Source organism: Trachemys scripta, chromosome 3 (genome assembly GCF_013100865.1).
Source record: "Trachemys scripta elegans isolate TJP31775 chromosome 3, CAS_Tse_1.0, whole genome shotgun sequence".
Lineage (NCBI taxonomy): Eukaryota > Metazoa > Chordata > Testudines > Emydidae > Trachemys > Trachemys scripta.
This window is the reverse complement of record NC_048300.1, coordinates 72,712,417-72,727,858: the sequence shown is the minus strand read 5'-3', so window position 1 is coordinate 72,727,858 and position 15,442 is coordinate 72,712,417. Positions and strand designations below refer to the sequence as shown.

Sequence of the window (15,442 nt, the reverse complement as noted above, 5' to 3'; positions counted from 1 at the left end):
CATGATTTCTGCCATCTCCACTTATCATTTATATCTTTTAAAAAGCTTTTATTTTTATTTCTTCATAATCTCAATATTTTGCTGTAAATGTTTTCTTTTGAAAAACCTGAATCCTCCTCCTTCCCATCACATCATTAGATCATTATTTTGCCGAGTTTTCTCCTTTCCACTATGCTCCCTTTGTTTGCTTTTTTGTCTTTTATGTTTTTATTATTTGTTTCTTTAATACCTTGGAGTGTATAAAATTGTTTTATCAATTAATATTTTGGCCTGCTGAGAATGAGAGAATTGTAGGCAACTAGAGCATAGTAAGCTTTCCCACTCTGAATCCTCTCTTAAATGGCACTGGTAAGAGCCTAATTCCTGAACCTCTTTGTTAACCCAATAGCTCACAAAAGGATGTTCTTGTATTGTTTCTGACTGTAGCTGGAAGTAGCAAAATAATGAGTGAGTCTCATGCTACTTCCTTCCCAAAGCCAAAAGAGAGTTGAGATATTGGTTTCAAGTGTCTCTGGCCTGGATCCATGTTCACCCATAATATACAGATATGCTAATTTATTGAAAACGTAAATCTCCATTTACTCATGATGTGACAGGCAGAAGTGCCTGCTAGAAAAGTTGCCTATTGTGTGACATTCAAAATAAAGAATGTAGAGTAAAGCCCTTGATAGCCTTCACAAAAAAGAAACTATCATAAAGTATTGTTATGGTAACAATTTTAAAAATGTAGGTAACACTGAATTTCAGGAGAAATTATGTAGAAGTACAAGTGGCATCCATATTTCTATTCTAACAATCCAGTTTTAGCATGATGCTATTCCAAGAAGCACACATTGAATTAGATCGTATTTCAAAGCATTATTTAAGACTTTATTTAAATCAGCATCTTTCTTAGATTTCTTTTGGAAATAATTCTGAGAATTCACCATTTTTGTGTATGTTGACATACTATATTGCAATAAATTGATTGTGTGCTATTTATTAACATTTTCTCCCACAAGGAATTTCATTCTGTTTGTTTAAATAAAAATATGGAGATTTTGTTTTTGTAGCTTGGTTCTTTCTAGCTCACTCTGGTAAGTAAAACCATAAATTACTGTTTTGTCTGAAAATACTGTAGTGTATTGACTTTGAATAAGAGGTTGCAAAAAGGATAAAGAACTATGTTAGTTATTTCTGCCTGAGAGTTTCACATTGTAAAATAAATCATGTTGTAGACCAGAAGTTCAACAAGTTGCTTAAACATGTGCCCTTCTTTGACCCTATGAGCAATCCCGTTGACTTGAATGGCACTGCTCACATGCTGAAAGTTGGGTACATTCTGAAGAATCTTGCTGACTCGAAGCCTGCGACTTGAATAGTTGGTGACCTTAATAGAAAGATTATTGAATAGAGCCCAATCCTGCTCCTGCAGAAGTCAGTTGCAAAGCTCACTTCAAAGGAAGGAGGAGCGGGGCCATAATAAGTGTTAGTGATGTTTTTGAGTTATTTACTGTAACTGAGATCCTTCATTTGTAACAATTCCTCCCACTCCTACAGTGATTCCTTCATAATGTTTTCTAGTTCTAGCTCTTCATTTAGCTTGTAAGTGAGGTGATGACACAGAAACACCCTGAGCAGGTGTAAAAGTTGTGTTTTCTTTTGTTTTGTCCCTGATATTTCCTTCATCACTCCAAATATGGAGGTGAAACACCAAGAAATATCTATTCTGGTTATTTTAAAAAAGCTGAATGGAAGTGATATAAGTCTCCTTTACCAACTCTCTTTTCCCAATGCATTTGACTTATTGTTGGCGAGGATGGAACATTGAGAGGACAGTGTGTTAGAGCAGAGAACTCAGGTCTGATTTTAAAGCCGTGAAGAGAAAAAAAGACAATGACAAATCAATTCATTTTCAAAACTTAAAGAAGTGTTTGCAACTCACTTTAGGGGCCTTGATGCTCTCAGCAAGAAAGTGAAGTCTTCCACGGTTGACTTTCCCATTGAGTCAGTCAGTCTGAGCCTTCAGGACTTGATCGGCTACTTCCACCCGCCAGATGAACATTTAGAACATGAAGACAAACAGAACAGGCTAAGAGCACTGAAGAATCGACAAAATCTCTTCCAGGAAGAGGTAGAATTTTTTCTTTACGTTGTTACTGTATTTCCCACATTGTGTACACCAGTAGGGTTTTTAACTGGTTTGACCTAACAACATTATAGGTAGCTGGGTGTCTTGTGGGAAACCAAGGTTTAGGAGCAACCCTGGGGCTCAGTATGGTAAAGGGGACACTTTCAATTTTGAAAATAGCTTTTGGGAGGACATTTTGATATTAAACTATCTGCACTAATAGCATAATTTTGAAAATCTAATTTTTTGTGTGTGAGTTTCATGGATGATTCATGTAACTGGCAATCTGTAATGCTGAGCCTAGTTTTAATAAATTTCTGTTGCAATACATCAATAGTCAGAATCTAAGCTGATAAATCATTTCAGTAATTTTTAAAAAATTATTTTTATTTTGAGATGGCTGCACATCTGATCCTAGCCTTGCTTATGTGGGGTATCCATTAGTTTTTTAGGGTCTGCTCCTGCCTGTGATCTGTACTTATTTGGATTTTTTGGAGGGAAAATTAAAGGTTTTATTTCCTTTCCCTTTTTAAAAAAAATACTATTTTCTGAACATCAGAATTACTAAAGTGCCATTCAGGATCCCTGAATTATGATCTCCTCTCAAATGTAATTAGTAATTACTGTCATAAAAGACACTTTAGCTCCCTCTCTTTATAATGGATTATGCCCTGATGCAGCAAAGTACTTAAGCACGTGCCTTAGTTTAAGCATGTGTTATCCCACTTACTTTACTGGTGCCACTAGTAATTGATCTTGGAACTCGGGTATTTAATTTTACTTTGGAAGACTCATAGAGCAAATATGCTAGTAGCAAAGCATTGTAAAACATTCTTCATCATTTTCCTTACTAACTCCCCCCAGAGATAGCTGGCTGTATCTGCTACATATCTACTTTGTGTTTTACATTTATTTTTCTTTTTGTCATGTCTTCTTTCAGTCTACATTGACATCTTTGTAGACTGTGTACAGAAGATACTTTCTTCTTTGAAAACCTGAAATTTTTCTTTCTAGGGTATGATCAACCTTGTCCTTGAATGCATTGATCGCTTGCATGTGTACAGCAGTGCAGCCCATTTTGCTGACGTAGCTGGGAAGGAAGCAGGAGAGACTTGGAAATCTATTCTAAATTCTTTGTATGAATTACTAGGTAAGACATATTGTGGTTGTCCAGGATTTTTTGACAGGAAACTAACCTATTCAACTGAAATGAAAATCTTAAACCAAAGACTGTTGAAATTATCTAGGGACTATATTGGAGAAGACCTTCCATTTCAGTGAGTGTGGAAGAATGATTATGAATAAAATGAATTGAGTATGCCTTGATTAAAGTAAATGGATATCTTGACAAATCCATGGTTTTTTGCATTTGTGTCTTGCACATGGTTGGAAAAAATATTTATATTGTAGTTTTGCCTAGAGGTCTCAGTCAACATTGTCAGGTTCTGTATAAACATGCATAAAGGTACAGTATCTGTGTGGGGAATGCTGTTTTCTGGATGATATAAAACTAAGATCTTGACTACTTGTGGTTATTAAAGTTCCCATGACCTTCTTTGTAAGGGTCTTGATGTCCTGGCCAAATGTTCACTTGTGTAGTAGCTTTCTGTTTCCTGAACATTTCCCCCAATAATTTCAATTGGATACAGTATTCTTCACTTCCTGTCTATAACAGGTATGTTCTGTTACTATACGCTGCTCCTGTTGGCTGATTTTCATCCCAGAGGTGGCTGCTCTTCAGTTGGGGGAAAATGACTATATAAAAATAAATCCTTCAGTTCTAAAACAATGGAATAAACTTCAAAATCACCATCATAAACTGCATTTATTTTACTATATTTTCCTGCCTCACCCATACTCTACCAGAACTAATTAAACATTCCTTAACCTGTGAGCAGCTTTCAAATAGCTGCCATTTTCTTCAAATAAAACAGACAAAACCTGCCACAGGACTGTTCCATTCTTTCCCTCGCAAAGTGGATCAGATAAAAGCAGAGATTTTGCTACATGAAATCTTGTTGAGTTACATGTAGACCAGCACTGGAGGGGGATGTTGCACACACTTTGTCAGTGGGTTTCAGATATTTGCTGGCAACACAGGAATGGTGAGACTTGGGAATCCTGGGTTTCATTCAGGCTCCAGAGGGGAGTGTTTTCTAGTGGGCACAGACCTTTCTGCCCATCTCCCCCCCCCCCCACACAAAAAAAATCTGACCCAATCCTGTCTCTTCCCCACTCCTGACTCCTCATTACAGTCCCATTTTCCTCACCTAACCAGTCCTGTCTCTACTCCTCAGGCTCCTCATCCCAGTCCCAGTCCCAGTCTGTTTTGCAAGTCAGTCGTTGTCTCTCCCTCCAGAGTCCCAGTCTCCTTGCGAGCTATTACCAGTTCCAATTTCCTTGTCCCTTCTTTTTCTTCCCCTCCCGCCAAGCTTTTCATTCCATCTCAGTCTCTCATCCCCCCCACTGTCTCCCCTCCACCACCCATGATTGGTTTCCATATGTTGTAATTGCATAGCAAAATACATTTTGCAGGTTTTTGTTTTGACATCTTTACCATTATATAACAGGCTTAACGTGTAATTACTATATCTTTTTTTGGTAGGTAATTCTTAAGCGCATTGGTCTTGATCTGGGGATGGTAGATTTTTTCACTATGCTGTACTGAACAATGAAGGTGCTGTTCAGTAATTTCCTAGGTGATAGATAGATATCATTTACTTTGCCTTGTTTCCACAAACCATAGTTTCACATTGAGTGTGTATGTAAATCAAAGTGGTTGATATTGTCATCATTCATGGTTTCTGAGATGTTTTGTTGTTGATTGTGGCATATAGTTCATCCTTAAGAAGGAGGAAATATATAAACCTCTACCTGAGATTGTCTTGTGTTTCATCTATAAAAATGACTGCAGTGTATTTCCTGACAGAGGAGCTACAGAATGTGTGTGCATTCTCTATCAGAAATATATTCAGTCATTGTGAGCATATAGTGTTTCTCTCATGTTACTAGGGTATCACAAATTAGGATGGGCACTCCTTTCACTGAGTGAGACTCTCTGGTGGTCTTGGTTTGCTATACAGTCATATATTGGTCTGAGAAACTAATCTTTCCTCATTTGATTTGTTGCAAAATAGTGATGAGATGCTGATCTTCACAGCTTCATATGCAGGATTAGAGACCAAGGAAAAGTGAATAAAAATGGAATCTTGTATTGAAACTAGTTAAAGGCAGTCATTTCCCCAGAGCTGCACTTTTGCTAAGCTGTAGGATGGTTAGTTTTGCTTTGTTTATTATTTATTTATTTATAGTTGTTATACAGTTATATATAATTATTATATAGTTCTTTTTTCATATCCATAATGTACATGGTACAGACATATTAGAAAGCATGCTGCCCATCCCCAGAAACTCCCAATCGTAATGTGTCAGTATAAGCATAAAGAGTAGTGGGATGGGTTACTGCATACAAGTGAAGGGGCTGAGGTAGCACATGGCTATGTTTTGTTGGTAGAATGATAACACAGTATCTTAAACTGGGTGAGTGAGGCATAAGGGAGGTTTTGGAGGTAGAGATTAGGTGGGGAACTTTAGAGGATGAGGGGAAAAAGAAGTAGCGAAAAGAGGCGGGATATCACAGTAGTTCTGATCAGTCTTTTTGCAGAAAGCTGGTGGGATATTGCGTGAGGAGGGAAGAGGTATCTGAAAGGCTTAAGGGGGAGGGAGCTGAAGGTTCTGAACAGGCAGCCAAGCTTGTAGGTATATGAGTCAGTGGGGAGGAGACTGTTTAAATTAACAAGAGAGAGTACAAAGTTGTAATGGATGGAAGTCTGCATAGCGTCTTGACTTTATTCAGAGGCATTTGGCAGCAAGGAAAAAAGGAATTGGATGTTGGGAATAAATGGAAAGTATTTTGTGGTATAAAATAGAGAGGCAAATGCATTCTGGGAGGTGGAGGATACTGAATCAATAATGGAGAAGTGGAGGCTGGGAGAGGCAGAGCAGTCATGGATATCAATGGACTGACGGTAACAGAAGAGCCAGGTGAGGGTAGCAGACAGAGGGAAAATATGAAATGCGGAAGGAGGAAGTGGATGGTGTTCAGAGAAAAGGAGCTCTATTATTGAGTGATCAGAGAAGGAGCACTGTTTAATGAAGGCAAGGTGCAGTGAGTGACCATTTTGGTAAGTGGGGGAGTTGATCCCGGGCTAAAAGTTGAATGAGGAGAACGGTGGGGAGGGGGACAGAAGTCTATCAGGTTGGACAGAAAATCAACATAAGGTCACTGAGAATGTGGGTGAATGGTAGATTGTGATGAGGAAATGAAAGATCATCAAGTGTCAAAATAGGGTATATGGTGGCAATATCAGAGAAACCAGATCTATCACTAGTAAATGCATGGAGTGGCTACTACATATATTTGCATTTCTGTTTTCCTTTGTACTATTTGTAGCAAATGCTTATCAAGTAGCTCTCTGGAATACTTAATCCCAGTGGCCATTTATATCCTCAGCTTATGCTGTTTACTATGAGGGTAATAACTTATATGTAAAATGATTGTGATTGTACAATTATCACTTGTATCTGTTCTGAAATGTAGAGGGGAACACGTGGTTTGGGATAAAGGGAAGGTTAAAATGACACAGCAAGTTCCAGTGAATGCGGACCTAGAAATTGGATCTTTATTTTATGCTTTTATTTCTTTAACTGATTATCTGTTCACTGCCTGATAGTACCGCTCAGGCTGATCCTGTTAGTTTTCTGTCCTTGTTATAAGCCTTAAAAGGCAACCTTGAAAATGTAAATTTTAAAATGCAGTTTGTCACTTTCACTACCACCATAGAAGAGGAACAGAAGAGAAACTTTAAGGTCTCTGAGACTAACAGTAAAATTTCAAATAGTTATTTTTATTATTTTTTGCTTGCTGTCATTGTTGGAGTTCTTTATAGTTGCTATATGCTACCTGCTAGGAGACACTTAACCTATGTACGTGCTGAATAGGGTTATTTGACACCTTGATAGCATCATTTTTATTATAAAATGGAAAAAATATTAAAATGATCATAAAATTACATATGAATCACATTAAATGAATTACATTAAAATATCTCAAAATTGGGGTGCAAAGACAAGTGTTCAGAAGTTAGGAAATGCCAGCATTAAGGTCGGGTCCACCTATAATAAAATAAAGTTGAATCTAATATACAATAGGCATTGTTGATTAATTGGAATTCATTGTAATAGTCCATAGAAAAATTCTACATTAAAAGGTTGCAAAAGGAAGCACTGAGAAGTTAGGAAATGTCAAAAATAAGTTTTCCTGTGAAACCTTAATTCATCCCCCTTGTGTGTGTGTGTGCGTGCATTATAATATCTTATTACATGATCACATAGTGCTTTTTCCTGAGGAATTCTGCAGCAGTTGTTCAATACTTCTATCTTCCCATGGAGTGTAGCCTCATGTGTTTTTTTTGTTTTTTGTTTTTTTTAACTACACTACATGGTATAAGGACTTTTGCAGACCCTTCTTGGTGCCTCACAAATATTACTGAATTTATCCTCACATCACTCAAATGAGGTAGGGAACTATAATATTGTCTCCATTTTACAGATGGAGATGTGAGGCAAAATAAGGTACAGAGAGACTAAGCGTTTTGCATTCATTTCAGTAGTGGTGTTGTGACTATAAAAATGGCGAGGCACTGTGATGTTATGGTTATGTGGGCCTTGTAAGTACCTGAAAGAGAGAATTTTTCATAAAATGTTTCCATCCAGAGTGGTGATTGCCTCCAGTCATATAAAACCAGAAATAGGTTTATACTGAGAAAAGTTTGTTTCATTTTCAGTCATAAGTAACATTAAAAATGCTATGGCTCAGAAACTCTGAAAAATGAAATGCTTGATAGTCTCTTAAATATACTAACTCAAAACATGGTCTTATAATTCATTGTTACAAAGAATGACCCTTTTAAGAAAATAGAATATTTAAATGAGTTAGCTTCTATGTGGAATGTGAGCTTTCGTAATTTTGATGAACTTTATATGTCAAATGTGTGATTTAGGAATGCATCTCTTCTACATCCCTTCTGCCATAATAGGCCCTTAGGAATTCTCTGTGCTTTGTGATTAGTTGTGCTGGTTACCTGAACAGTAGTAAAATTATCTACAGCTACAGCTGAATGCCTCTAAATAAAGCTTTAGTGGAACTGTTCTCTGATCACCATTTCCCACTCAGAGTGTGGTTCTACAGGAGCAGAGAAAGATGATTTGCCGCAGACCATTAGGTTTTCAGCCTCTCTTCCCCTGCTTCCCTAAAACTACTCTGTCAACCCACTGGTTTAGTGATGTAAAGGATTCATACCCTGGCCTTTCATTTCTGCAGCAGATCCAGCTTCAAATCATACTGAGGCCACAATTCTAAGGGTCTAAATGCATTTCCTAATGGAAATGAATCAATATCACAAAACCATAGCACAATATAACATAACTAATAACCAAACAATAATACTTAGCCATCATATAGTGCTTTTCATCTGTAGCTCACAAAGTGTTTTAGGAAGTTATGCAAGCATTATTAGCCCCTTTTACTGATGGGGAAACTGAGGTATAGGGTGATTCGATGACTGCCCAAAGTCACACAGTGAATTAGTGGCAGAGCCAGGTATACTCCTTAGCCCTTGAACCATACTGTCTCCCAGTGTGATCAGCAGTCTCTGTTGAAGAGAATGGCAGGGGAAGTTTCTGATTAAGATTGATGCTTTGGTAGAGCTGCATGTGACGCTTGCATAAGAACAGCAGTTGGCACTGTTCCACTCTCTAGATGGAATTGTTAGTCCCTGATGGTTTTTTCCCCCTGGGAAGAAGGAAAGGTTCTTCAAGTCCTAAAATCATCACTATGTACTTATCTCCACCTGTAGTTCCATTTCTGTCCAAGGATGAATTTTGCCCAGGTTATTTTTGTTTGTTTGTTTGGATGACTTTAACCCTACTTGTGATAGCTTAAAAGAAGCATTTACAGTGTTATCTTAAGACATGATATTTTGAACAGGGAAGCCTTGTTACCATCAGTGACCTCTTCTGGTCTCCTTAATTTAGAGATAAGTGATGGTAACATAATTCTTCCATTTAGGTTTTATGTAGAAGTTCCCTTGTTCCGAATCGATTTTTTTTTTAACATCATACCTGTACAGTACTGTGAAGTACAAATCCCATAAGGGTAGAAAGCTTGACAAACATTACCTGAACATAAAATTCATTGTCATCTTTTTTTCTTTTTCTTTCTTGACCATACTTATTTTGCCAGTACAAGGTAAATCCCACTGTCCCCTTAGGTTTGTATGTTCCCCCTCCTCCTTTCCAATACCCTCCTGCTCCTCCAACAATAATGCTATATCGGGATTTGTTCAGGAATACCAATGGACTTACTTTTTGTTGCTTCAAAATGGACTACTTTGATATTCAAATAAGGATCTAGGAAGATGACTGTTGGCTTTAGATAATTTTTTTTACAGTGATGGGCAATATGATGACAAAATCCTACAAATTTTACTATTCAGTGATTTGCCAAGTTGTTTTGCATCTGGTTGGTTGGATCATGGTTTATCACAGGAATTATGGGGCTTCTGTTAATGTGAATTGGACATATTATTAACTTTTTTTCTGTTTTTCTTCTTTTAATAGCGGCACTTATTAGGGGGAATCGTAAAAACTGTGCTCAATTTTCTGGATCTCTTGACTGGTTGATCAGCAGATTGGAAAGATTGGAAGCCTCCTCTGGTACGTTTTTCAGTATTCTATCTCCCTTTTTCCCTCCCAGTTTCTTCTTCAAAAATGTATAAAGACTTGATCAAGCACTCATTCAGTCATGCTGTTTTGAGTTTTTTTTGTGCTGATGGGAAAATAGATTGGAGTGGGGAAAGCAAGATTTGACCCATAACTTTCACTGGTCATCAATGTAGTTCTAGGTATGCTTTTGATACTCTTTTGGTATTTAGTACTGTATAGTGATAAAAACTAGGTCTATCTACATATTATTGAAAGCAATGAATTAATGAATTAGGGTTGTTTTTTTCCCCTTTTTCTTTCATTTCTATTTCTATTTTGAGTAACATTTGAATTTGGTCTCATCATTGGTTACCTGGCTATATTATCATCTCCATTTTCCAATTGGGGCAAAATACATAAGCAGGATTGCTTACATGAATAGCCCCCAAACAGCATATCCTGCCAGCAAATCTTTGTGTTGGGTTTAAGGTAGGACAATACCTTCAAAGTTCATTGGTAGACTGGTTAATATGTAAATTGAATATGTGGTGTCAGAAGGCTCTAACTATTGGTTACATTTTTTCTGCATAAAATACATTTGCCTGTTTTGAAACTCTGGTTTTGGTTATTGGGAATATTACTTTTATCAACATACTTAAAGCCAAAATGAAGTTTTATTTTAAATGTGAAATTGAAGAATTCTTATTTTTGTATTTTAATTATCTGGTTTTACAGCTCCAAAAGATCTTCGCAATGCAAAATCTGGTTGTATTATGTAAATTGCAACAATGCTGGTATTGGTCAGATTATCCATTTCATTTGGGTTATGGAGTGGGGGGCGGGGAAAGAGTTTACTAAAGAACTTTGAAGTGGCTGATGGTAATGCAATGAGTATGGGTGCAGAATGCTATCATGAAAGATGGCCCTCAAGTAAGTTTGTCTAAAAGGAATATGTTTTTGTTATACTGTTTATTTCCACATTTAAAGCTGCTGATTGCTTTTCAAAATAACTAAATAATATAATTAAAACATTAATAAAAAGTCTAACTCTTCTCCAACCACTGAATCCCTCATGCATCTAAGAATTATCTTTAAGCACCTGTGTCTTAAGTTGTGTTTGCTTTGCTCAAATTGTTTTGGGTGAAGCTTACCCCAGTGCAGCGAGACAGTGTAAAAGCTCAAGAGGGACTTAAGTGGTGCATACGCCTTATAGTGGCCTACTGCACTGAGGTTAATTTTATCCTTAATGTGAAGTGCTTGTAAACCTGAGTGTTGTTGAAGTGGATGGTGTCACAACCTGATCCTGTCCCACTTTCTGAACGAGCACCTGTCTGTTGTGATTTGATCCTATGTGCGTCTAATACCCCCTGGGTCTGGGCAATGACTGATCATTGTTTCTAGTTTTAAGGGAGTCTCATGCACACTCTCAAGTGCAGACTCCATGATACTATACTTCAGCAGTAGGAGCCCACAGTCTGACTCTGGAACTAGTGCCATAGCTTCCCAGAGCCCCAGTTGCTTAGATACATTCTTCAGAGTCCACCTCGTTGTGAGAGCTCTGGTTTTCTAGTTATGCTCTTCATGGACACTCTGGCAGTAAAGCAAGGAATGACAGGCTAAGCAAAGGAATTTCTTATACAAACACTTTAGCCTTGAAAAGCACAACTGAGTTCCAGATGTATGGAAAATAGTGAACTGCTGAATGCAATCCTCCTGAGTGTCCTCCCCATCCTTCTTAGCCTGATTGTCTTACTTCTGGTGGTGAAATGGCTGAGGGCTTCTGGGCAGAGCTTCTGCTGGTAGCAAATTCATTGTTCCACTAGTGTAGGCACATTCAGGGTTGATAGCTCTTGATTGCTCTGTCACAGCTTCCCACGCATAGTCTTTCCATAATATGTTAAATTTCCACTTAAAAATAAATGCTCAAGGCCACATTAAAGCTTATATTCAACGTGAAGGTTGAAATGTAACATGGCATTCACAGAACCAAAATGGAATTAATAAATTGACACAGACATAGGTGATATTGTAAGTATTAACCACTGGGATTATCTTGGATACATACATTTTCTACTTCTTTCCCTTTCTGTTTTTGAGCATTTTTCCACCCCTCACAGTTAGCCTTGTACAAGGTGAACAGGAAGGAGCATGGGTGGGTCATAAATTGCAGGGTTTACAATCTAGCAAAGCAGGTATATCTCAGTTATTCCCCATGTAATTACCTAATTTCCTTACTATCTTGATTAGGTCCTGTGCCAGATGCCCAGCACATCTTGATGTCTGGGGTGACCAACTGGCACTTTCTCTAGAGAAGCTATTAATGATGGACCTAGGCACCTTTGATTGCTGAATTGTGCTTCCAAGGATCCCCGCTTCTACCTCCCCTGGAAGTAATAAACTAAGCATGGGATTCACATTATCATTAAAGTTACTCTTCCGGCTCAACATACTTTTGTTTTTAATTTACAAGCATTCAGGGTAATTCTTTTAAAATCTCAGAACAGAGGTTTTCCAACTGCAGGTGGTGTGGAATGTATTCTGGAGAGGGCGAGGGGTGTGAGAAGCCGCTCTGCCTTCAGAACTGCGTGGTCACAGAGTGGCAGCTGCTGGCTGGGCACCCAGCTCTGAAGGAAGTGCCGCCACCACCACCAACAGCAGTGGAGAAGTAACGGTGGCATGGTATGGTGTTGCCATTGAAGGTAGCTCCGCTGCCAGCAGCAGCAGAGAGGTAAAGGTGGTAATGCCATACCATGCCACCCTTACTTCTCCACTGCTGCTGGTAGTGGCACTACCTTCAGAGCTGTGTGCTCAGCCAGCAGCCGCCACTCTCCACTCTGCCTTCGAGCTAGGCGGCTGTATATATACTTGTGTGGCAGGGGTGGGGACATAAATTATTACAGGCTCAAAGATGGGGGGCACGATCAAATAAGTTTGAGAACGACTGCCTTCGAACATACAAAACTAGGAAATTGATTGAGTAGTACCTTGGACTGTACTGAAAAGGAATAGTTGTGCAGAATAATAAATAATTGTATTTAGGATGCTCAGCAGTACTCTTCTGTTTAGCTATGCATATTTAACATGACCTTAATATTTCTAGAACTCCACTAAGTCAAAACAAAATTTCTATTGGCCTGAGTGGCTTGATGAGATATACAGTAAATATTTGAAGACATTTTATTTTATAGATCTGAAGTGTCCATCCCTGGGAATCTGGGCACCACTTAAAAGATATTTATTTGTCTTACCAAAGTGTCTCACTTCCCATTAGTTTAAAACAGTCAATTTGCTTATTTATTACAAAGCTCTTGTTTTTTAAAAATTTGATAGTGTATTTTTTTTGCCTCTTTCCACCTCCTTTAGTTTGATCCAGTAGACAATATATGGGAGACAAATTTTCTAGCATTAGAGAATCTCTTGTATCCCAAGCCAGTAGTCAGAAATCAGGGTTGCATTTCTATAAATTACAATGCTGATTTAAGGGCTGTTAATCCATTTCTTTTTTTTATTTGCTGATGTAATTGTTATCTTTTCTTTCTGTTCTAAATACGAATTTTTAATTCTTTTAAAAATTATCTTTGTCAACCTGAGAATGTACCAGTATGATGTCACACAGGCAGTTGGGTAGATTGTAATAAAATCTTGACTTAACAGATATAAATTGGGATCAGGGAGGAGTTGCTGGGAATAGACATTTGAGATTGATTTTTGACTGTTTCCCAAGAATGCTTTCCATGCTGACAGTCACATTACTGGTCTGAAGGCAAAGTAATATGATGACTATTACAGCTAATATTGCAAAGAAAAATGACCATAACCTCTTAGCCTCTTGTTCTTTCCCCCTTTCAATGTAGTGAGTTAAATAAAGTATTTATGGGAAGAAAAGAGTACTACTATGACTCTTGTCTTGTAAACTTCACACAAATTAATTCCGTACCTCTTAGATTTGCTCAGAATTCCATGTGCAATGCAGAACAAAAATTTATATACTTCTATTTTTTTTTTTTTGGTTAAAGATTGTTAGGCAATGAGTTCTTTTGGTGCATAACTTGCAAACTGAGTGAGTCATAAGACAGAGAGGATGAGCTGAGAAACAGGTGAGCTGAGGAAAAAATATAAAAGGGATATCAATATAACCGATCTTTCTTTTCCCATTTTTTTCATGAGCTATTTTTCATGAGTGTAGATAATTTAACAATCTAGCAGAGAATAGCACAGTTTTATTTAACTTCTCTGTTCTCTGACAAAATCATTTGTCTTGCAAATTTCAGCTTTAACTAAAAAGGAAAAATGGATACAAACAAATTTAAAAAGAAGCATACATGGCATTCATTAATGTCAACAAAAGGGGCACACGCATATATAGGATATGAATTTAGTGTATAGTGGGTTTTTATTGCCTTGAGACTTTTGAACATAGTAGACTCTTCTGTCACTAGTTGCACAGTCTGCGTAAATTTCTTTTCACCACCAATTCACAAGCTACACCAGGAGCAAAGGCCTTTAATCCTTAACAAAGGAAAGAAAGAAATGCATTTGTTATGTAGCTTTTGGTGAATTGTTTAGAAACCTGAATGCTTTAAATGGATATGATTGATAGGCTTATCCTGACTGTCTTGCTGCGTCCTAGATAGAGCTGGCTGAAGTTTTTCATGAAATACTGATCTTTGATGAAAAATGGCCATTTTTCCCAGACTTTCTGATGAAAAATCTCCACTTTTTGCCTTTCCTGCTCATCTATCTATTCAGCTGCACAATGGAAAGGGGGGAAAATAATAAAAGGGTTGGGGGCACAAGGGACAGAAAGGGGATGGGGAAACAATAACAGAAAACAAACTGAAAATTGAAAAATCAGTTTGTTTTTTGGCTTTGTATGTTAATTGGAGAATTCCAAAAAAATTAATTAAAAATTTCAAGAAAACTTGTTGTTTTAAATATGATTGAAACATACCTGTATTTAACCAGCCCTAGTCCTACGAAGATTTCATCTCTTCTGGGAATGCTGCAGCCAAGGGATTCAGAGGCTGAGTGGGACTTCCTCTGAAATTGCTGCTTCCAGCTGCTGTGGGTGGCTGTTGCATTGTCCTGGAACAGAGAGCAGAGAGACTCCCTCTTTTATTCCTTAATGCTTCCCCTGCTGGTGCCCATGCAGTGAAGCGGAAGAGTGACTAATATGGAGAGGAAACAAGAGCTGGATTTGGGGCCGCATGGGGAGTACATTGGGACAAACATTTGGATGGGCGACAAATTGAGAGTTGGTGGGCAGGGGATGAAGGACTGCGAGCTGATGGGGTGGAGTGAGGAAGACTGGCTTAGCAAGGAGACTGGGAACCAATGGATGGGGAGGTTGAGATTAAATGAGGAACTGGGAGTATTGAGGAGTCTGGACCTTGCTGGGCAAGGGGAGTGGGACAAGGAGCCTGGCTGGGGAAGACTCCATTAGTCACTCCATTAGCTCCCATGGCAGAGGGCTGTGCTGTAGAGCTAAAAGTTCCCACTCCACTGATGATCAATCAGTACGATTCCACTAGATTTAATATGTTTTTCTCAGTTTGCTTTCAGCCTACC

General features: G+C 38.0%; 1 protein-coding gene across 10 annotated transcripts in view; it reads left to right on the top strand.

Annotated features, from left to right (window-relative positions):
- RYR2 (ryanodine receptor 2) overlaps window positions 1-15,442 on the top strand; it is a 690,844-nt gene that overhangs the window by 341,543 nt on the left and 333,859 nt on the right. For all 10 annotated transcript variants that reach the window (XM_034765046.1, XM_034765042.1, XM_034765040.1 and 7 more), the window contains 3 exons: window positions 1,930-2,113; window positions 3,125-3,260; window positions 9,791-9,886. In XM_034765046.1, the coding sequence (XP_034620937.1) occupies window positions 1,930-2,113; window positions 3,125-3,260; window positions 9,791-9,886 (416 nt within the window). The remainder of the gene's footprint in view (window positions 1-1,929; window positions 2,114-3,124; window positions 3,261-9,790; window positions 9,887-15,442) is intronic.